Raw genomic sequence first — 22,714 nt, 5'->3', positions numbered from 1 at the left:
AGTGAGTAGAACTAAGAAAAGTTTTAAAGTTTTAGCGGCAACCAAATGACAACTATAAGCAAATAACATGACAATTTTAAAATTAATTTTAGTAACCATATAAATTACTGAGAATAATAGTCCCTAAAAGTTGTAATTTTTTTTTTTTTGCGGCCACTAAAAGGAGTTTATCGGTGAATGTTATAATGGCCGTTAAAACCCTTCAGCAGTGAAGCATAAGCTAGCCAATATATAATTGTCCGTAAAAAGTTGGGAGGTTTCAAGTCATAATCTTTTAGGTATTAGAAAGTGATTGGGACTAAAGGGCACCAAAATGAAGTATTGATGATTGATTATGTGATATAGGAAAGGGGGTATCTGTAATAAAAGAAGTGAATAGTGATGTCGTACTCACCCAAGTTCTTGAACTTCAACAGGTTTCCATCAGTTTGGTCAACATTAATCATGAATGAAGGTACCAGATTCTTCTATTAATAATAAGCAGCATATTATGGCTGAAAAAAGTTTCACAACTAACATAAAGTGCGGTTGAATATGCAATTATCATACATAACAGAAACAGAGAAAGCTGTACCGTTCCATTCACAGATGTGGTAGAAATAGAATATGCAATTATCATGCTTTTTCAGTGGTAAATCTTTTCCTTTTCTCTCAATCATATGATTCTTAGTATGGGGAATAATATTGTGGAAAGAAAATGATTCCCCAGAAAAAATAAAAATAAGTTCGTATGCAACTTTCTCTGATTGATTTCAGAGTGTGATTTCTATTGGGGGGGACCTGATTCCCTGCCTTTCAACCCCTTCCCTCCATGGTGGAACCAGAATAGCTTCTTCCACATAGTTCCTCATCTATATTAATTTTAAACATAGTCCTGTCCCACAATCAGACACTTCCCGCGGCCATAAATTGATCTTGTTCCTTCCCCTTGCTACCCAAATAAACAATATCACTTCCATTCTGGTGTTTCCAAGCTCCATACTTTGTTATATTAGTTTCTTCTAACACAAGTAGAAGAAGATGGTAGTGCATGCATGAAGCATATTTTATCTCAGATTTTATTCAACAACTTTGTCTTTGCCACCTCTTGTTAACAACTTGGAATTACATGATGTTTTTGGGTGCAGAATTTCGATGATTCGGTGAAGAAACCTGCATCACATGGGCCATGGGGAGGAAGTGGAGGATCACATTGGGATGATGGGGTGTACTCTGGTGTAAGGCAACTGGTGATAGCTCATGGGACAGGAATTGACTCCATTCAGATTGAATACGACAAAAATGGGTCCTCTATCTGGTCACAGAAGCACGGTGGAAGTGGCGGCCACAAAACTGATAGGGTAAAAGGTTTCATATCCTTAGCTAGTTAATCTTGTGATATAGTGTGTTAGTTTCAAATTGTTTTTGACCATAAAAGGAAGCTTAAATTTGATGCTGGAAAACGTTTTATACCGTCTTTTAATCACATCCGTTCTTTTCGAATGACCATTTATGTAGTCAATGTAAAAAGTAGTTATTTTTGCTGACGTGGCACTACGTGATTGGATACATGTATAAAACTATTTTACACTAACCTTTATACAGTTTTTATCCAATTACATCCGTTCTTTTAGATGACCCATTCACGAGTTCAATGTAAAAAGTAGTTGATTTTGCTGACGTGACTTTACGTGATTGGATGCACGTGTAAAACTCTTTTACATTGACCCATTGTTACACTGTCATTGAATCACATTCGTTTTTTTAAGTGATCATTCACACCATCAATGTAAAAAGTAAGTATTTTTGCTGATGCTGCGCTAAAATTGCTTCAGAGAATCAAAATTAAATTCCTTTTTTAGTTGAAAATATCACTTCTTTTCTGATAAACACTAAACAAATTAACTTCTAACAAAAATCAAATAGGAAAATTGTGTTTTTTTTTTTTACACTTACTTGATTGGGTAAAATATTTTAGATGACAATTCATGCGATTAATATAAAAGGTAATTATTTTGTTGATGTTGTGTTACATAATTAGATATATGTGTAAAATTGCTTCGGTGCATCAAAATTATAATTTTCTTAAATTGAAAATATAATTTCTTTTCCGAAAAACACTGAACAGATTAACTTCGGACAAAAGTCAATTTTCAAAACAAAAATCAAGTAGGAAAATCGTGTTCCTTTTTATCTGAATATATCTTTTCAAGCCAATTCAGAAACACAAGCACCTATAATTTGCCACATTGAGCAAAGGAAATTATGATTGTATGGTTAAACTTAAGCATACTACTATCTACAAACTTGTCACAGGTGAAGCTTGATTACCCTGATGAGTTCTTAACTTCAGTTCATGGATATTATGGTAGCTTAAACCAATGGGGGCCAAACTTTGTTCGGTCACTAAGTTTCGTGAGTAACAAGAAAACTTATGGACCATTTGGTGTTGAACAAGGGACACACTTTTCAGTGTCAGCGAGTGGGACCAAGATTGTTGGGTTCCATGGCAAGTGTGATTGGTACCTAGATGCCATTGGAGTATATATGAAGCCCTTGAAGCAACCAAAGCCTTCCAAACTTCTTGTTCAGCCACAGAACCAGATTGCTAGTACTAATAATTTTGGTGGTTTTTCTGTGATACAAGGAAGTGTGGGTGAAACCTATGATATTGTTCTTGCTGTAAGGCAGAAGGACAATTTCGGTATGCTTCAACCGAACAATGTCCCAAGGAAGATTTCTCACATCAAAGAATCTAAATATACAGAACACAAGGAAAAGGTACAAGAGCCTGAGTCTCAAACTAATAATGTTCCTGGGAAGATTTCGCACATCAAAGAATCCAACAATATAGAACACAAAGAAAAGGTATGAGAGACCATGAATCAATATTATCTTTGGTGTTTTGGCTTCTGCACACAACTAAACCTTAGAAGTTAGAATATGTCTTTGTTTCAGACAGCACAATTGGAGAAGTTGCTTCCAAAGGTCGCAGGCGTGGTCAAATACAAGGCATGTGGTGGCACTGGTGGAATTCTTTTCGACGACGGATGCTATACTGGAATCAGGCAAATCAACTTGTCGCGTAACGTTGGAATTGTATGGATTAGAGTTTTGTATGATTATGAAGGAGAGTCCATTTGGGGATACAAACAAGGTGGGACAGGAGGATTCAAAACAGATAAGGTGAACGTCAAGTTTACATGCAAATCAAGCGTTATTTAGTAATATAGGGAAATCAGATTTGATTTGTTAAGTGATTCTTGTGCATCATTTTGCAGATAGTATTTGATTTCCCTTATGAAGTGCTGACACATATATCTGGTTACTATGGACCTATGATGTACATGGGACCTATTGTTATAAAGTCGCTTACTTTCCACACAAGTAAGAGGAAGTATGGTCCATTTGGGGATGAACAAGGAACTTATTTCACCACAAAGGAGAAAGAAGGTAAAGTGCTTGGCATTCATGGGAGAAAAGGTCTATTCCTAGATGCTATTGGTGTTCATGTAGCCGAAGGGAAAGTTATCGTGCCAGCGGCAACACCTCCCAGAGAGATCACAGCTACCAAATTGATGCTAGCTAAATCAGGAGCAGCAGAAGAGGTATATATCCCTCTTTCATTTACACAATACTTTTTTGATAAATCACCTTTTTGAAGATATTCAATGCATTTAAGAATTTTGTTATCTATTTTTATTGCTTACTCCATTCAATTTGCCCCTTCTTTCCAAGGTTTCTTGTGGCGTAATCAAAGAACCAGCTCCGTGTGGACCAGGCCCGTGGGGTGGAGATGGAGGTCGACCTTGGGACGATGGCGTCTTTTCGGCCATCAAGCAGATTTATCTGACAAAAGACAAAGAAGGCATTTGCTCTATTCAAATTGAATATGACAGAAATAAGCAATCTGTATGGTCTGTAAAGCATGGTGGCAATGGAGGAGACACCATGCACAGGGTATGTTTCGTAGCTTCCACTTTCTTCATGCATGTTTCACTACTTCCTTTCCTTTCCTTAGAACACTCCTCTTAATTGTGAAGATTAGATTTGATATTAAATTATGGGTTAGTTGCACTTTACCCTCCTTAACTTTACACCATGTACAAATCAATCCCTGAACTTCTCTAAATGTGCGTTCCACCAAAAAATACCCAGAAAAGGTTTACAAATACCTTTGTTCACAAAATTCTAAAAACTAAAAACACTGAAAATGAAAACTTAAACCAAACGCACCCTTAAGAGTCAGGCTTGCACATTTTTAAAGTTTAGGGGGCTAAAGTGCACATGGTGTAAAATTTAGGAGGAGTTGATCCTGAAATATGCTTTCAGTACAAAATGAACTTGACCATTCATCTATTCTTATTGTGATTGTAGATAAAACTGGAGTATCCACATGAAGTCCTTAGTTGTATATCTGGCTACTATGGATCAATCATTAAGGATGAGAAGCATATAATTATCAAATCACTGACTTTTACTACCAGCAGAGGGCAATATGGTCCATATGGTGAAGAAGTAGGGAAATTCTTCACCTCAACCACTACAGAGGGCAAGGTGGTTGGTCTTCATGGGAGGAGCAGCTTTTACTTGGATGCCATTGGGGTCCATATGCAACACTGGCTTGGACATCAAAAAGCTTCAAGGCCCTCACTCTTTAAGCTATTTTGATCATGTGTTCTTGAGCAATGATGCACTAATTTCGTATTTGGAGAAGTGTTTAAGGGGTTTCAATTTTTTTAGTAATAATAACACTTGAAGAATAATCATGTGATCAGATTTTAACATGATTATTTGTATTCTGTGTATGACTAATAATTTAGTATTTTATAAAAATATATAATGAGTATTAGAGACGGAGGTGAGCTAAGTTAAGGTTGGCCAAATTTAAGTTATGCTCACAAAAATGGAGTTTGGTTTATTAACAATTTGACTTGATTTTAAAATAAAAGCTCAATTCACTAAAGGTCATAAGTTAGTGCAACTTGATCCTTTTAAATATTATGAATCCTATTCGTAAATATTAACTACCTCTATACGGTCCAAAAGAATAAAAGATCAGCCTACGAGATTATAAACTTTTGTCTATTAATTTGCTAAATGCTAACAAATCAAGTTCAAACAAATTCACTCCCTCATTCCTACCTTGGTCAATATGTATAGAAGAAATTTTATATTTAGATATTTTGATACATCAAAAACCAAATTGAACCAGGCTACCATAAATCCATAATCATATTGTTACATATTGATAGACTATGACATCAAGTTGAGGCTTTAGAGAAATTCTTAAACGCTTTTTTTTATACAACTTCCAAATTATGTTATTAATGTCTAAGTTTGAACCAGGGATTAACATTTCAGTAAACTCTCATTTTTTTCTTGATAAAAGTTGTCAAGGACAAATTGTCTTTGTTGGAAAAGACAATTTGGCTATCAATTTATAATGGTCAAACTGAAAATACTAAATAGACTAAAAAACTGATTTAAAAAATATATAAAAGAAATCAGGACTCTCAGGTTAATAATTAATGATATAGTTATTGGTTTAGACAATCAAAAAGTTTTCAATTATGATTTTAATACACTCGTAAAATACTTGTACGCAATCTTTCTGTATAATTATTTATAGGTGATTTCTTCTAAACCCATGGCAATCTTGTGGGTAAATTACTCTTGCATATGTGTCTTCATCTCAATTATTGATCAAAAAAATTGTCAACCTCTCATTAATGCATTCATTGGTTATAGCAAAAGCTTTTAATGAACATATACTATAATAGATACTACATTAATTAGAGTATATACATACTGTATAGTGTATTGGGGAACATTTACAATTATAATTTCTATTATTTAACTTATTTTTCATTTTAAAAAGTACCCTCCATCTCTTCCTGAAATTAAACATGCATCTTTCAGAACTTGAAAAACACATAGCCTCCAGCACTGAAATTTCTTATCCTAGTACCCACTACCCAACCCTGTTTGGTTTTTTCTCTTTCGTTCAGTGTTACACCAGAGAGTAATCCACCCAGCGTCCATTTAGCAAGAATGATCTCCTTCGAGTAACAGGAGCCGGAACTGGTACTTTGGTTCCATCGGCTAGGCATCGACGTCAACTGAGGAGAGGGTGAATGCTAAACTGATGTGGCTCCAGTATTCAAAATTTGTTACTGAACTTTTGCTTGTGACGAAACTGTGGCTGGTGGAAGCTGGTTTACCATCCCCATTTTTTGGCTGACTTCGAATTAGGTGCGTTGGATTAGGTAAGGTCACCTCCCTTCGGGAGTGCATTTTTTATCCGTTCAAGCTCAACCTTTGGTTGTCATCAAGGTATGTCCGATTAAGTTTTTTTGTTAATCCAGATTAGTTTAATTTTGATGATAGTCTATACCTTTTCAACGGTTCTCTGTTTAGGGTGTTGGGTTGCTATTCTGGAATTTGGAAATAAAGTAACATTGTCCAATTCTATGCTGTGGCTAGGTTTGGGAAATTGTAATTAAAACCTAATTCTGGGGTCGTAAAGAATTGGGTTAGTTTAATTGGATTTAGTTCATTTAATTTTACATGCAGCTTAGTTTAGCTTCCCTTCATTGCTGCCATTGGCTCTGTTTATTGACATTTTTGGGTAAAATTATGGCAGGGTTAAATTATGTCCATAAACGAGGATGATGTGAAGAATGATTCTGATAATGATTTGGGTGATGATTTCGATTATCAACCGAATGCAGAAGACGACGATGTGGATTCGCTGGATTCTACTAGCAAGAGTGAAGAAGTTTGTGGTGTAAAAAGAATAGCAGATTTAATGGTGGAGGATATTTGGAACCTGGAGTTTAGGATAGAGGATGAGGCCTGCCAGTTTTATAATGCTTATTCTTGTTGGCATGGATTTGTAATGAGGAAGGACGACGTGGTTAGGGATAATCAAGGTAGAATCATTAGTAGGCAACTTGTTTGCAACAAAGAGGGCTGGAGGAATATGAGGTATCTTGATCTGGATAATAGATCAAGGGAGGCAAGGTCACTAACGCGAACCAAGTGTCCAGCTCGGCTTAGGGTAAAGCTTGACTACGGCTGCGGTAGATGGAAGGTATCATCTTTTGTGGAATCTCACAACCACGATCTGACGCCACCCCAATTTGCGCATCTGGTTCTGTCCAATCGTCGTCTCACTGTCACTGATAAAGTCCAAGTGGAAAATCTTCATAATTTTGGTGTCAAGACCTGCCATATTATGGGGTATATTGCGTTCCAGAAGGGTGGATATTGTCATGCTGGCTTCACACGCAAAGATTTGTACAACCACATTGATCGTTATCGTCAGTCAAAGGTTAAAAACGGGGATGCTAATGCGGCAATAAACTATTTGATTGGCAAGTTAAACAACGATCCGCCGTTCTTTGGAAAGTATACTTTCACTAGTGACGAAAGGCTCGAGCATATTTTTTGGGCAGATGGGCAGTCAATTATCGACTATCACTGCTTTGGAGATATCGTTGCCTTTGATTCAACCTACAAGAAGAATAAATACAACAAGCCTTTGGTCATTTTCTCCGGATGCAATCATCACGGGCAGACTGTTATCTTCGGCTCCGGCCTACTATCCGACGAAACCACAGAGACGTATAAGTGGTTGTTGGAAACCTTTGTTGAAGCGATGGGTGGGAAAAATCCTAAAGCAGTAATAACTGACGGAGACCTTGCCATGCGAGATGCAATCAAGAATGTTCTTCCTGATGCGACCCATCGGTTATGCGGATGGCATCTGCAGAGAAATGCATGTGAAAATATAAAGAATCCTAATTTCCTGCACGATTTTAAGGGTCTTATATACGACAACAACGACCACAGAGACTTTGATCAAAGATGGGCAGCTATTTTGGATAAGCACAACCTTGTTGGGAGTACCTGGATGGAAAAGACGTACGAAACTCGTTCGATGTGGTCTCATTGTTTCCTCCGGGATAAGTTTTTCGGTTACATAAGGACGACATCACAGTGCGAAGGTATAAATTCTCTCATCAGATTTTATGTTAATCGCAAAAACACCCTCATTGACTTCATGCATAACCTGGATAGGGCCTTAAAGGAGTATAGAAACAACGAATTAATCGCTGACTTTAAGTCTCAGTTCTCAGAGCCAGTGATGATTACCTCATTGGAGGTATATGAAAGATTTGCATCATGTTATTTCACTCGAAACATTTTTAAGGAAATTCGTAATGAGATTCAAAGGGCAGGGGCTTTGAATATCAAGGTACTAAGCACAACCTTGGACAAGGTTGAGTTCAGTGTGACTGCTCTCGGAGATTCGGCCAAAGATCGACGGGTGGAAGTCGATAGAGGTAAGAATCTGTTCTCGTGCTCGTGCAAGATGTTTGAATCACGTGGTATTCCCTGTAGTCATGTCTTCTATGCAATGAAGTTTGAAAACATACTTGAGTTTCCAGATTCGTTGATCTACAAAAGGTGGACAAAGAATGAAAAGAACGAATTTATTAGCACAGAAATGCCTGTGAATGATGACGTCGAAAGGGTCTTAAAGTTTCGAGTTGGTGCATTGGCATCGAATTGCAACAAGCTGTGTGATATTGCTTGCAAGGATCTTGCAGACTTTGATGAAGTCCAGTATGAACTTGTCAATTTAATTCTCCGTCTGCAGTCACGCAAACAAGTGAAGGAGTCACAGCAGGACAAGGGACATTCATTCACAAACTATGAATGCACTGTTGATGATGTCATGGATGAGAAATGTGACACACCACATGTGCAGATCGATGTCCGAGATCCATTTCCATCGTCAATGCCTTGTGGCAACAAACAAGGATCGTACATGGCATTGTTCACGTCGATGCATAGGACACTTTGACCAATTGGAAGAATTAGACTTTTGAATTTAGTGCAATGCAAATATTTGGTTCCATAAGCATGATTTGTCCTGATTTACTAACCGCAATGTATTTGCCATTGCTTCGTATTAAGGAGTTTTAATTTGTTGTTATTTACGTTAACTGTGAATATATCCATTAGGATGATAATTATGTTCCTTAATATGTACGCGTTTTGCTTACATTGCTGTATTCTAGTGGCAGTTAATTGTGGTTGAATTTTGGGTAAGGAGTTCCTACCATTGTGAATATGCAATACAGTTGAAGAATTAGAGTTGTGTTAATTGATTTTTTTCCCGTCTAAGTTCATTAGGATGATAATCATGTTCAATAATATGTATGTGTTTTACTTACACTGCTGTATTTTAGTTGCAGTTAAGTTTGGTTGCATTTGGTGTAAGGACTTCCTACAATTGTGATTAGGCAATATAGTTGAAAAATTAGAGTTGTGTTAATGGATTTTTTCCCTACTTAGTGTATTTGATTTACCAACCAAATTATTAGATTGAATGCGTCGTAGGCTCCAGGGTTGAATTATTCATCGATGGTTGTACCTATGTTGTGCTACTTTCAGGTTGTGAATCCCTTTTGTTATTATGGATTTCCTATATTCGTCGAAAATTTTCTTAAGGGGAAATGGCGCCATGTACATGAAAATAGTTTCAAATATAGCGAGTGTTTCTTGTACCGTTTTAGGAGACTGGTTATGTGTCATGAATCTGTTATATATGAAGCAAAAAACGTAAACACAAACACATTTATATTTGAGCATATCATACTTTCGATTATTGGGAACAATTACATTTTGAAGATGCTAATCTTAGATACTTGATGAGAGTAACTTTTGCGTGGTCTAGAATTTTGCGGATAAATCCTCGTTGCAAGTATAGTTTCTAAACCTTCAAAAGTCCTTTCATACAAACGTTTTGGGTGTCACAAGTAACAAACCCCTTTAAAAATTGTTAACCGAGTATTCAAACCTCGGGTCGTCTTCTCAAGGAACTGTGAGGAAGTATGTTCTTATTATTGGTTATAAAGGTTGTAATCGGGGTTTAGAAGATGAGAAGCAAGTAATTTAAATAACAAATAAAGTAAATGGCAATTAAAATAAACAAATACTGTAAAGCAGACTTTTGGCAAGGTAAGAGAAGTTGGAGGTCCAACGTAGTTATCTCTCTCAACTATAATGAAAGTTGAATCTAAAATCCACTTGATCAACCTGTACTAGGGCAACGGAAAGTCAAGGGACTAATTAAATTGACCTTTGAATCCTATTTATTTCCTAAGAAAAAGTTGGGATTACTTAAGTTCAGCTCAATTAGCAAGATAACGATTATCAATTATGTTGAGTTTAATAACTGTTGAGTTACTGAATTCTTAACCAGGACCAAAAGGAAAAAAAGTAAAATTGCTAGAATAATAAAAATATCCTTAGATGGGAAGCAATGGTAACTTAAATCAAAGAGAACAATCATAAACTGAAAATACCTCAAATATTATTAATTCAGATAACAATCTGTAACATGGATGAAATTCATAAATTCACTAATCAATTCAAGTGCTGGAATAAATAAAAGTAAAAGGAAGCTAAAACAAAGGAACGTAAAACCTGGATTGAGAGTCACTCTTAAAGCAAGAAGAAATCCTAAATCCTAATCCTAAAAGAGAGAGAGGAGAAGATCTCCCTCTCAACTAAATATAAATATTGAAAAGTAAAATATGCGAGCTCTCTTTGAATGGGTGCATTCCCACACTTTATAACCTCTGGTCTATGCTGTCTGTACTTGGATCTGGGCCAAAAAGGGCTTCAGAAATCGTTGGGGGCACATTCTGTAAATTATGATACGTGGCCTCTGTCATGCGTCCGCGTGGGTCACGCGGTCGCATCATTTGGAGCTTTTCCTTGCCACGCGGTCGCGTCAGTCATGCGACCGCGTCATGTGCGTTCTGCTTAAGGCGCGCGGTCGCGTCAGTCATGCGGCCGCGTCGCTACTGATTTGTGCTTGGCACGCGATCGCGTCGTCCATGCGATCGCGTGGATACCAGTTTCCTTAAAGCTCCGTTTTGCTTTCTCATTCCATTTTAGTATGTTTCCTTTTTCATCCTTTAAGTCATTCTGCCTTAGAAAATCTGAAACTACTCAACACACTAATCACGGCATCGAATGGAAATAAAGGTAATTAAAATAATTAATTTTTAAAGCTTAGGAAACATGTTTTTTACAATATGACATAATAAGGAGGGGAGAGTAAAACCATGCAGTTAATATAAATAAGTAGGTGGAGGATTGAATAAATTACTCAAATTAAGCACAAAAGAACTCATGAAATATGGGTTTATCAACCTCCCCACACTTAAACACTAGCATGTCCTCATGCTAAATCCAAGGTAAATAATTAAGGTTAAAGTGTTGGAATGTCATGCAATGCAACCTAAATTAAATGCAACTACCTAAATGAATGATGCATCATGCAACTCTAATTTATTTACTCATATATAAAGCTTACATGTAGCCAAGTTAATTCACATTCTCAAGAAGTTATGTATATATATATAGCCAACCCTTAAATAATAAAGCATTTTAGCAAATGAGATGGGAAAGAAATCATTGTACAAACTTGCAAAACAATTAGTAAATTAAGTACAAATATATGTTGATGAGTTATAGAACCCTCATTGGATTTTGTGTTTACTCTCTAGTCACTCAGTGTTTATTGGGTTTATTCACTCTATTTTCTTTTTATTCTTACTTTCTATAGCTTTGTTCTTCATCTAACCAATCAACAATTATAGAATATAGTCATACCAAAAAGTCATGAGGTCTTTAATTGAGGTTGTAATGTGGTCAAGGTAAAGGTAAGGAAGGATCATATGGTGGCGAATGGTGAAGAGAAGCTTGTGAGTGTGGTGGTTCGAGGTTATGTTGAAAGGATGGTTTATATGCACGGGGTGGGGCTTGTTGGTAGTTACAAGGTTATCCACCATGTCTTTCATCTAGGTTTGCACTGTAGAATGGTCTTTGTCCAGGATATCTCGGAGGGTGTTGCTGCCAAAAGGGTTGATTAGATCCTCTTGGTCCCAACCATCCTTGATTGGTCTGACCTTGATGCACATTCCTACTGTAACTTCTATTTCCCTTAACAATATTAGAACCAAACTCAAAGCGAGAGGGGTGAGAGTTTATAGTAGCAATTAAAGATAAAAAGGAAAAACAAAATTACATAAACAAGCAAAAGAAAAAAAAATATTTACAATAACCAATAATAAGGCACACGTTAGCAGTTCCCTGGCAACGGCGCCATTTTGATGAGAGTAACTTTTGCGTGGTCTAGAATTTTGCGGATAAATCCTCGTTGCAAGTATAGTTTCTAAACCTTCAAAAGTCCTTTCATACAAACGTTTTGGGTGCCACAAGTAACAAACCCCTTTAAAAATTGTTAACCGAGTATTCAAACCTCGGGTCGTCTTCTCAAGTAACTGCGAGGAAGTATGTTCTTATTATTGGCTATAAAGGTTGTAATCGGGGTTTAGAAGATGAGAAGCAAGTAATTTAAATAACAAATAAAGTAAATGGCAATTAAAATAAACAAATACTGTAAAGCAGACTTTTGGCAAGGTAAGAGAAGTTCGAGGGACTAATTAAATTGACCTTTGAATCCTATTTATTTCTTAAGAAAAGGTTGGGATTACTTAAGTTCAGCTCAATAGAACAATCATAAACTGAAAATACCTCAAATATTATTAATTCAGATAACAATCTGTAACATGGATGAAATTCATAAATTCACTAATCAATTCAAGTGCTGGAATAAATAAAAGTAAAAGGAAGCTAAAACAAAGGAACGTAAAACCTAGATTGAGAGTCACTTTTAAAGCAAGAAGAAATCCTAAATCCTAATCCTAAAAGAGAGAGAGGAGAAGATCTCCCTCTCAACTAAATCTAAATCATTGAAAAGTAAAATATGCGAGCTCTCTTTGGATGGGTGCATTCCCACACTTTATAACCTCTGGTCTATGCTGTCTGTACTTGGATCTGGGCCAAAAAGGGCTCTCAACACACTAATCACGGCATCGAATGGAAATAAAGGTAATTAAAATAATTAATTTTTAAAGCTTAGGAAACATGTTTTTTTACAATATGACATAATAAGGAGGGGAGAGTAAAACCATGCAGTTAATATGAATAAGTAGGTGGAGGATTGAATAAATTACTCAAATTAAGCACAAAAGAACTCATGAAATATGGGTTTATCAATATTGACAGAAGATAACATTACTAACAATAAAGGTATGAAACCCTGTGGACATTTCCGTTAAGTTTAACATTAGTGAATCTTTCTATGTTTTCAGCCACTTGACTACAGTATGACTTTGATAGGCAGGGTTTTGCTTCCTGGGATTTCTGCCTGAACGTTTCCAAAATATTTTCATCTGGCATCCGTCACATTGTAGACTATAAATACCTGATATTAAAATTTAATAAACAATCACTGTAACAAAAATACATGTGAAGACATTTCAAGAAAGCAAAGACTGCAACATCATAATTACTTGATTTATGCAGCCATTTGAACATGCAACTCACCCATGTAGTCACCCAAAATCCACAGTCGCCTCTTGCACAAAAAAAAAAACAAAGTTTTGATCAATTTATATTAAGCATATGAATCTCATTAAGCAGTTATAGAAGCATCAGAAATAGTGCATTTACAAAGACAATACAACAACAACCTAGTGTTATAATTTATATTAAGCATATGACGGTCATTAAGGAGTTACAGCAACAACATATATAGTTAATTCACGGGTACACTACAACAACAACCTTGTGTTATTTATTGTTTCAGGTTGGTTTTGCCCACTTCATTCTTTCTTATTGTATTGTCTTAAATAGAAACTGAAAATGGGCTATCAAAATCGATGGGTTTGGAAGTTCCATCCAAGCATGGAATGAGTCTATGGGATAGAATAATGTAAAACGTAGCAAGAAAGAAGATGATAGTGTGTGATTGAATGAACTAAACACATAAAATTTATCTATTCCGATACTAACCGATTTGTGACACGTCGTCGCCGCATCAATGTTTGATACAGAACGCGTACCTCCATCTCCGGCTCATCCTCATGCATGTAGATGAGAATGTGTTAGAATAATTTCCAATATGACATTCTGTGTTAATTAATGTTAAGCTACTAGCACTATAACAAAATCAGTTGCTAGTTCGTAATTTGTAACGAAGGTCATAGATAACCGTTAAATCTGATATTGTTGGAACTACCAACCGAAAATAAAATAAAAAGAAAATGGAGCATGAAAGAAGATATCAGTATTTGGTTGAAAGAAGGTTGGCACAGAATTGATGAATTCCTAGGATTAAAGCATGGATATTTTGTGGTTTTTAAGTGTAAAAGTTAATCCAAAATAAATTCATGGTGATTCGTTCGAGTACCTCAGAGATCGATTATTTAAATTTGAGAAATTTTCGTAACGATCGCAACCGTCTGAATCGGAAAATCATTTCCTACACAGCAGTGATCGTCACGGAAATTTCTCAAACTCGAATAATCGACATCTGAGTCACCGTAATGGATCACAACGAATTTAAACTAGGATTTACCTTAACACGTATATACCACAAAATACATAGACTTTAATCCCAGTAAATTGAGAACTCTATACTAAACCTTCATTCAACCAAACGCCAACCTCTTCTTTCTTACTCTCTTTTGCGTTTATTTCATTTCCGCTTGGTAATTCCAACGAATTTGAATTTCAGAGTATAAAACAAAACCCCTTTTATTTGGTTTTCTCCGGACAAAATTAGTACAATTTTTTTTCTAAAGGCATACCCAAGGCTAAATACAATAGAACGTACCGATTCATCAAGAGTTAGCGGAAGGAAAACGGCTCCTGGCACTGTTTACAGATAGCTAATTCATCTAACCCGCAACAAGGAAGATTGCCACTTAGCATCATTTTTGAGTGCTCCAGTCAGGTAGCGATTCTTTAGCTTATATGTGTTCCAGTATAGGTATATGGGGCCTTCATACATCCTTCGTGCTGCAGCAAAAGTTATTGACCATCATCGTCACTATTGTCCGCATGTACCTCATCCGTTAGTATTTCCGGATAGACGGTGGCCTGAACTTTGACCTAAGTACCAACCTGGTTGCACAAACAACGAATCAAAAAATAACATAGACAGAAATTCACAATCAATGACGCAAATAAATCATACATTCACATACCCGGAAAAAAAAAATTGATCCACCAAACTACAACTAATCCTGTTGCGTATGGGTTTTAGGTTTTTCATCAATTTCCTTTCCAGGTGGCCGCAACCTACTCCTTGGTGTTACCCATGTTTCAACAACTGTCCATATGACTTCAAATCGGGGAAAAAAAATTACAAGTGAGAAACATGCATTTACTTATAATGAATTATGTAAAAAGTCAGTATTCTTAATCAAAGAGGAAACGAATGAGAACTTACGATAAAGAGATGTATTTGAACCCCCGAAAGGAACTCACCACCGCTAACATGATACGGCAGATGACTAAGGAAGACTATATAAGAGTATGAGGCGACTGACTTTGTTGATGAATATGGATCTGCCTCTAATGACACACGCTTATGGTTTCCTTCGAATATATCTAGTCTCTGCCTCTGATGACATATGGCTTCCATCAAACATTACTGGTGTGTGCATCCTTCTCGAGATAGGGTTTTTTCTTTAACATATCATGGACCAATAAAATCAATAACAAAAAGCCCACACCACATCCGACATTTCAGCCTGACTAGATCTAAGCCCAAATACAATAAATTTCCCAACATTGATTCATTAATAAAAAAGTTACATTAAAAAAAACATGAGGTTCTCTTGTCTTATAAACTGATTTGGCCAGATCTTTTAAAAAACGTTTGTGCAATTACCAAAAAAATTCTCATGTAACCAAATTCCAGAAAAAAACAATAGTTCTCCAACGAAGAATGGTTAATCAATTTTTGGGAGAAAAAAAATTAGTTGAATGTATATCAAAGGCCAACAAATAAAAAAACTGTTTCATCTCCACAGGAATAAATTCATTCTTGCATTATTTCCAAAAAAAAAGGGACATTCTTCCATTTGATGTTGAAAAAAAAAATTTCTCATCAAGTTAAAATGACATATTCAATTAACTACGTACAATAACCTACATCATTTGCGAATGCGATTCTGGTTTAGTTAATACCCAAATTTGTTTTCAAATTCATCACATGCATAAAAGGCAACATAATTGTTCAACAACCAAGAAACAGATAATCTAGTTTCATACTTCTTAAAACTACGGCATAAGTTTTATCATCATACATGGACAAACATGTCAAACACAGGCGTATTACTCCTTCAGTTCCTCATCCTAAGGCATCCTATCTGCATCGAACCTGGATGATCATCACTGGCTCAGTGGATATCACCTCGAAGATCCCTACACCACCCGGATTGAAGTTTCACAAAGAAGCAAAGTTCTCCCATCCTCCAGAAATTACGCCGAAGCTACCGTCCCTTTTTCCACTGTAGCTTGTATATGTAGCTTCGACCTCTATGTGGCCATGTGTAAGGATGATAGGGTACCTCTGACCAGTGAAGTGACTGAGATGATGGACATTCGGCTGATTTTAACACAAGATATTTCAGTAAGTATCAGCTAATTTAATGCTTCTTCAATTAAAAAAATGATAAACAACAGGTTGCAATAAGTTAACGCTTACCAACAATCGCGACGACATCATGCGAGCAGTTAGGTCCATCACAAAAAAGGGCCACTTGGTTTTTACCTTAGCGGCAACGGCTTTAGCACTGGCAGAAGGAGGGATGTTGATACACTTTACAATTTGATAGTCACCAGTCCTTACATATGGTGATTCTTCAAGATCACGGAGTTGGTATGAATTCTCAATCCGGGCTTCGAAATTGGAGTTTCCTTTGTGTGTGAAATAGAGCATGGAGTCCAGATTGATTTTGTACGTCTGGTAGAACTCCTGCCAGCCACGAGTCAATGCAATTTTGCCACTTTGGACTTGCGACCAAAAGCACCGAAAGGGGTTATTCCTTCCGTCAGGCACAACCAGGTCCAGGTACGGGGTACGGTTTGGGAGCTCATCCGGAGTTATAGGTAATGACTATTATACATAGGTCAAGTTCGGTCAAAACATCGATAGCATCGCACAAACTAGAAAATTCAAAGGTCTGTAGTCAAGGGAGGTGATTTACCAGTTTGAACATTGATGGCCTTATTATTGGCTTCAGAAACCTCAACTTGTATTTCTGTGTGGTACCCGGATCCATCGGTAGCTTTCTCTTACCCTTGTCCTTCGAAGACGTCATCTATGGCAAGTGTAACACAGTGTTAATGTTTAAAAATGAACTAAATCAGAGTTCATGTAAAAAAAACTCATACAAGTGACACTTACGATTCAAAATGTACAGACATGCATGTTTTTGGTATTGGAAAGAAAGTGGTTGAATTTTTTTCACAAACAGTCGAACTTCATTTTGTTGAAACAGGTGAATGTCGTTAACTATTGAATCTTTAATAGAACAATCTTAAGCAAACCTAAATGCATAATATCCTTTTCTGATGAACAAATGACAAACCCAAATCAGTCACTCATTCATTTAAAAAACCTTAAGTGGCTTATATTGATTTTACTACGATTACAATTTTATTACATGGACATTGCGTGAAGATGATGATAATAACCGATCGCTATCAGGATAAGTGTTAGGATAGAGTTTTACCTTGGTCGAGATTTTCACGGAGAAAAAGCTCTTCGAGTCGAAACCTTCAGCAGCAAAGTGTGTTAGCTTGGGATTACAAGGAGCAGTGTTTTACGAAGGAAGATGGAAAGTGAAAAGTGAAGGATACTTAAGTTGCACGCTTTTGAAGGAAAAAAAAATTAAATTTAAAATGAGGTATTAAAACGCAGCGTTTTATAAAAAAAATTTTAAATTTTAAATCAGCTATTAAAACATGGCATTTTTGATAATCTTCATCAAATATTCCGTTCTATCCCAATAACTCCCCGTAAATTCCCCTCCATCAATGCCTATGGTTTAGGATAATCGCAACAAAAATTAATTTGCCTTCGAAAAAAAATAAATTCCTAGGAAACTAAAATTATTCAGTGTTTGCTATTAACCCAATTAATGTTACCAAAGTTGTTGAAGCACATTTTATGAATTAAATAAAAATTTTGAATTAATTTGATTAATGGGTTTCTACGTAACTACTAGTATTTTCTTTGAAAATTAAATTCTTCAACATTTGTTACTAGCGCAATTAATGCTAAATTAAAATATAACCGATTGAATGTTGAAACAAACTGTTTTATTTTTTAATATTTAAATTAAAATTTTGAAATCATTTGATTACTGGGTATCTGTTATTATTTTTTTATGACTATTACTACGTATTTTGATAACTATTTAGTGTTTAAATTTAAATTCTTCAATGTTAATTATTAACGTAATTAAAACTAAAAAATATTTCCTGGTTTAAGCAAACTTTACTGGGTAAATTAAAATTTTGAAATCATTTGGGTGCTTGCTTTCTTGATATCTAATAGTATATAACAAATAAACTAGTTTGCAATTCAATTCATATTTAAAAATAATTTATTTATAACATTTTCTTTTCTTTATCAACAACGTGTATTAGCAAGGGATAACAATTTTGAAAACATTACCGATTCAATTAAAGGGGATATCTGCAAATTTATAAACGAGACATTTCCAAAATATTTTGATTATCAATTAAACGGGACTTTACGTTTTCCAAATATTAGGATAACACAAAGAATTGGCTAATATTAACTACCCACTACCACTGATTCGACGTTTGGATTAATTTCACATTAAAAAGTTTAATAAATTCTCAACTAACATAGTAACATAGCAAAAAAGAAAAAAAAGTAACACCCATTAATCAATTATTCTTCGTCTGTAACACTTCCTTGGCATCTCCCTCCATTCAACCACATCCATCTTCGCAGTAATTAAACAAGAATGGAACCTGGATTCAGGTAAGCATCTTCTTCAGTCTTTTACTACCTCCTTTGATAACAGCTGTATCTGTGAAGAATTAAACTGAGCATATTTACATAAATGCATGCAGAGAACCAATTAAATAAAGAGTCACGAAATGTTTGGCTATAAATCATCCCTTCTTTTAGGTTTGACTACCCTGTTTTTCATTTGTCATTGTTTCTTCATGTTGGTTAGGTATGTTAATGCATTAAGGAACATACAACAATCGTATAACCGGTTTTATGTCTTCGGGCTCTTCGCAACAGATGTACGTTAATCCACAACTTTTTCTTGTTTCGTTGTTATGCGTCTGTTAAAAAACCTTTGGAACACTAACTTGCCATGGTTTTGTCTTGTTCCGCCACAGGATGACATCGAGTTCCCACCTCATATAGTGCATCTATTCAAGTGGTACACTACAACGGATCTTTACTTAATTGTCACTCAAGACAACTGCCTCCACCTGACGCCCAAGAGAGATGGTGGCATGTTCTGGATTAAAGCAGCTGACATAGGGAGGATTCGACGCATGTATAGACGATCTTCTTTGCTAAGTGTTGAGCTGAGGTACGTTGCTTGGGGTGTCTTCTACATGATCGTCAGGGACATAAATCGGAAAGAGGAACCTCCCTGCGTGGTTGACGAGCTGTATGCCTCGAAGGTGTTGCCCGAACACATTGTACACAACCTAGAGTCGAGGTGTGGGGCTTACTTCAACAAAGAGGCCCAACTAAGAGTGTACGAAATAGAAATGTTCCTTAGGGCGCACAGTTCGAGCCAAGAGCACCATCATCTAGATACTGAGCAATCAAAGTAAGAAAACACTATTGCACTATTCTCTGCACTAAATTGTTATGTATCAAATTGTGATGCCTAATTTTTTGAACTTTGCTACAGTGTAAACAAGAGGCAACAAGGTAGGGGGGCTGACGCAGGTCCTAGTAAGCGGCAGCGACCCACAACCTCCCCTGACGCGTCCGTCAACCAGGGATCATCCTAGCGGGCACCTGGATATCTCTAAAAGTTCATATGTTACGTATTTATGGTTAACTATTTTTTGGAATTGTGTTATTTACTCTATAATGCTCTTTTTGAAACATTGTGTGAATGTTGGTATATGTTTGTAAATATTTGAACAGCATCATCTAATCAAGTAAATAGTAATCCACATGAATTATGTGTTTATTCCAATTCTGCATGTTGATAAAATATGTGTTTTCTTTTTTTGGGTCATACATACATTCCTACACACTCACTCACAGACACAAATTTCTGGCTACCACTGCTAGAAATCGAATGTCTCTGTCTTTTTTTTGGGTCATACAAACACACTCACACACACACACACACTAACCCACCACTACTAGGATTTGAACCTGTGTGACTTTATTTTGAGGCAAATACTTTTGCCATTACATTTCTTTACTTTGAGGCAAATAATTTTGATACAAGATATCATTCCTCAGCACATATACTTATGTGTTAATTTGGAAGCCCTGTCGGTTCAGTGTTTAAAGTAAAAAAGAATTTGAAAGTAGGATGTTGATAAAATATTAAAATCTGAATAGGTCCATTATCACTGGCCCGTTGACCTTCAAATTGGGTTTTTTGGGCATACTGTGCATAGTCACACATTTTTTTTACAAAAGCTTTAGGGCCCTTGAACCACAATTAAAACAAAAAAAGATAAACAACCGCAGACACGATGCAGAAAATGTCAATCTACAAGGGTGCTATACAGTTTGTATGGTTACAATAAAAGAAACCTGATTTAGGCAGTTAGTTTCTCTCACAAAAATAATGTGAATGTAAAAGGTTTATCAAAAGCTGCAGAAAAATTCAAACTAAAAGGGTGCTATTGAAGTTGTATGGTAGCAAAAAAAGAAACCTCGTTTAGGCAGTAAGTTTCTCCCAATAAATTCAAAATATGTGAATCTAACAGGTTTAGCAAAGGCTTTAGTGCTAAAACAGAAATGATAAACAACCACATACACCATGCAGCATGTGTCAAACTAAAAGGGTGCTATTTAAGTAGTAGGGTAACAATAAAAGAAACTAGTTATCTCCAGTAAGTTTCTCCCAAAAAATTAAAAAAATTATCCATCCAATTTGTTTAACAAAAGCTTTATAGCTAAAACAAGAATGATAAACAACCACATACACCATGCAGAAAATGGCAAACTAAAATGGTGCTACTCAATGTGTATGGTGTGAGATGATTAATTTGTGACTGACATGGTGTTCTTTAGGATGAGGGGTTCTAATGGTGCGATAAGAGGAAAAATATTGGAAATCAAGTTGATACGTAAACAATGACTCACTAATTTACCTAGATAATGTAAATACACATAGAGACTCAGTTAGCAAGATAAAGTAAAAACACTTTCTGGACACATGGATTTGGTTCGCACGTCTTTCCACTATACAACAAAAAATTGGAGGCTGCTTCTAATTTCAAATTAGATAAACAAAGAATCAGAGAAAAGTAGAATGTTGGAACTCCCACATAATTTATTTGCAAGCATAGCCAAGGCTTTGGTAGACGAGCCAATTTTAATGGTACACAACACCTAGTTCAAACTGGTTACAATAACACCGGTAAACACAATATTCTTCCATTTAAAATTCTCATTGGATGAAACATATGACAACAATTAATAAGTTAGAGAAATTGAAGTTCATTACTTATAAGCAAACCAGAGACTTCAACCAAACAAAAAATACACCAAACATAAACGTACCAAAAACCAAGACTACCAAACGTGCCTCGAGAAAAATGACTAAATTCCAACAAAATTATCTTCCGTTGTTCCGGATGAACTGTTGCAGGAAATCTTCTTGCGAAGTAGTGCCAAAGTTGTAGGAAGATGTATGTGCTTGAATAAATTCTGGCTCCGACGCCTGAGCCAACCAGAAACATGCATACAACACATGCGAAGGCAGAAGGTGTTAGATCAACATCTCTTGTTTCATGTTAGATACTCACTACTGTTAATGGGTTCAGATTCACTATTTGTAGTGGATGCTGCTTTCGGAGAAGAAGTTCCTGTTCAGCAACCTTTCGGAGTTGACATCGATGGGTGGTTTCGTATTGTGGGAGTGTCAAACGGGATCATATGTTTCAAGTTCTCCCGTGGACAAGACGACACAAGACTTCTGGTATGGAATCCAACAACACAACGATCTAGAGAAATTTCGGACCCCACAGGGACCACGATAGATCATATTTCCCAGCATATGGTTTCGGTCATGTCCCAAGCACAGATGCTTTCAACATCATTCATATGTGCAAAAGGGACATAGCTGATGCCTATGTTTTTTTCTCTAGATATTGTTCAAGACGTTCTACATGGTTTCAATGTGTTAATTGTCTTCCTGGTGTAGAAAAAATTGACCCTAACTCTGTTTTTCATAATGGTCATGCATATTGGATTACTGGTACAGGAGATAGTTATGCTACACCCAAGTCTGTTTTATGTTACAGTGTCGAAGATGAATCTTTTAGCGAGGTGTCTATACCTTTAGGTGCAACATATACGGTTAACAATTTACTGACCCACAAGGAGAAAGTTGCACTTCTCGCTCATACACACAATGAATTTGGTTATGTCGCATCAATTTGGCACTTGAATGAGGACGCCGGTGGAAACAAAACATTACAGCAATACTACAGGTTTGCGAGTCGAAGCATCAGGGAAAATCCAATACTATTTGTGGATGATAACCTAATTTTGTTGGTGAACAATTCAAAGGAAAGAGAGTTACTC

At 36.1% G+C, this 22,714-nt stretch overlaps 2 protein-coding genes across 2 annotated transcripts in view; both read left to right on the top strand.

The window, feature by feature from the left end:
• Positions 1 to 4,781, top strand: part of LOC107609136 (jacalin-related lectin 3) — a 5,921-nt gene extending 1,140 nt beyond the window's left edge. The window contains exons 2-7 of the mRNA XM_016310980.2: positions 1,128 to 1,340; positions 2,296 to 2,847; positions 2,920 to 3,165; positions 3,261 to 3,587; positions 3,718 to 3,939; positions 4,357 to 4,781. Coding sequence (XP_016166466.1) covers positions 1,128 to 1,340; positions 2,296 to 2,847; positions 2,920 to 3,165; positions 3,261 to 3,587; positions 3,718 to 3,939; positions 4,357 to 4,650 — 1,854 coding nt within the window. The 3' untranslated portion in view covers positions 4,651 to 4,781. The remainder of the gene's footprint in view (positions 1 to 1,127; positions 1,341 to 2,295; positions 2,848 to 2,919; positions 3,166 to 3,260; positions 3,588 to 3,717; positions 3,940 to 4,356) is intronic.
• LOC107606986 (protein FAR1-RELATED SEQUENCE 5-like) lies at positions 6,635 to 8,854 on the top strand. Its single transcript, XM_016308981.1, has one exon. The coding sequence runs from the start codon at positions 6,635 to 6,637 to the stop codon at positions 8,852 to 8,854; it is 2,220 nt and encodes a 739-aa protein (XP_016164467.1).

The sequence above is a fragment of the Arachis ipaensis genome, chromosome B07 (assembly GCF_000816755.2).
Source record: "Arachis ipaensis cultivar K30076 chromosome B07, Araip1.1, whole genome shotgun sequence".
NCBI classification, from domain to species: Eukaryota; Viridiplantae; Streptophyta; class Magnoliopsida; order Fabales; family Fabaceae; genus Arachis; species Arachis ipaensis.
The sequence above is the reverse complement of the archived record's forward strand: the minus strand, read 5'-3'. Positions and strand labels throughout refer to the sequence as shown.

Coding starts and splice junctions, on each gene's coding strand:
- LOC107606986 (XM_016308981.1), top strand. CDS start 6,635: ATGTCCATAAACGAGGATGATGTGAAGAATGATTCTGATAATGATTTG.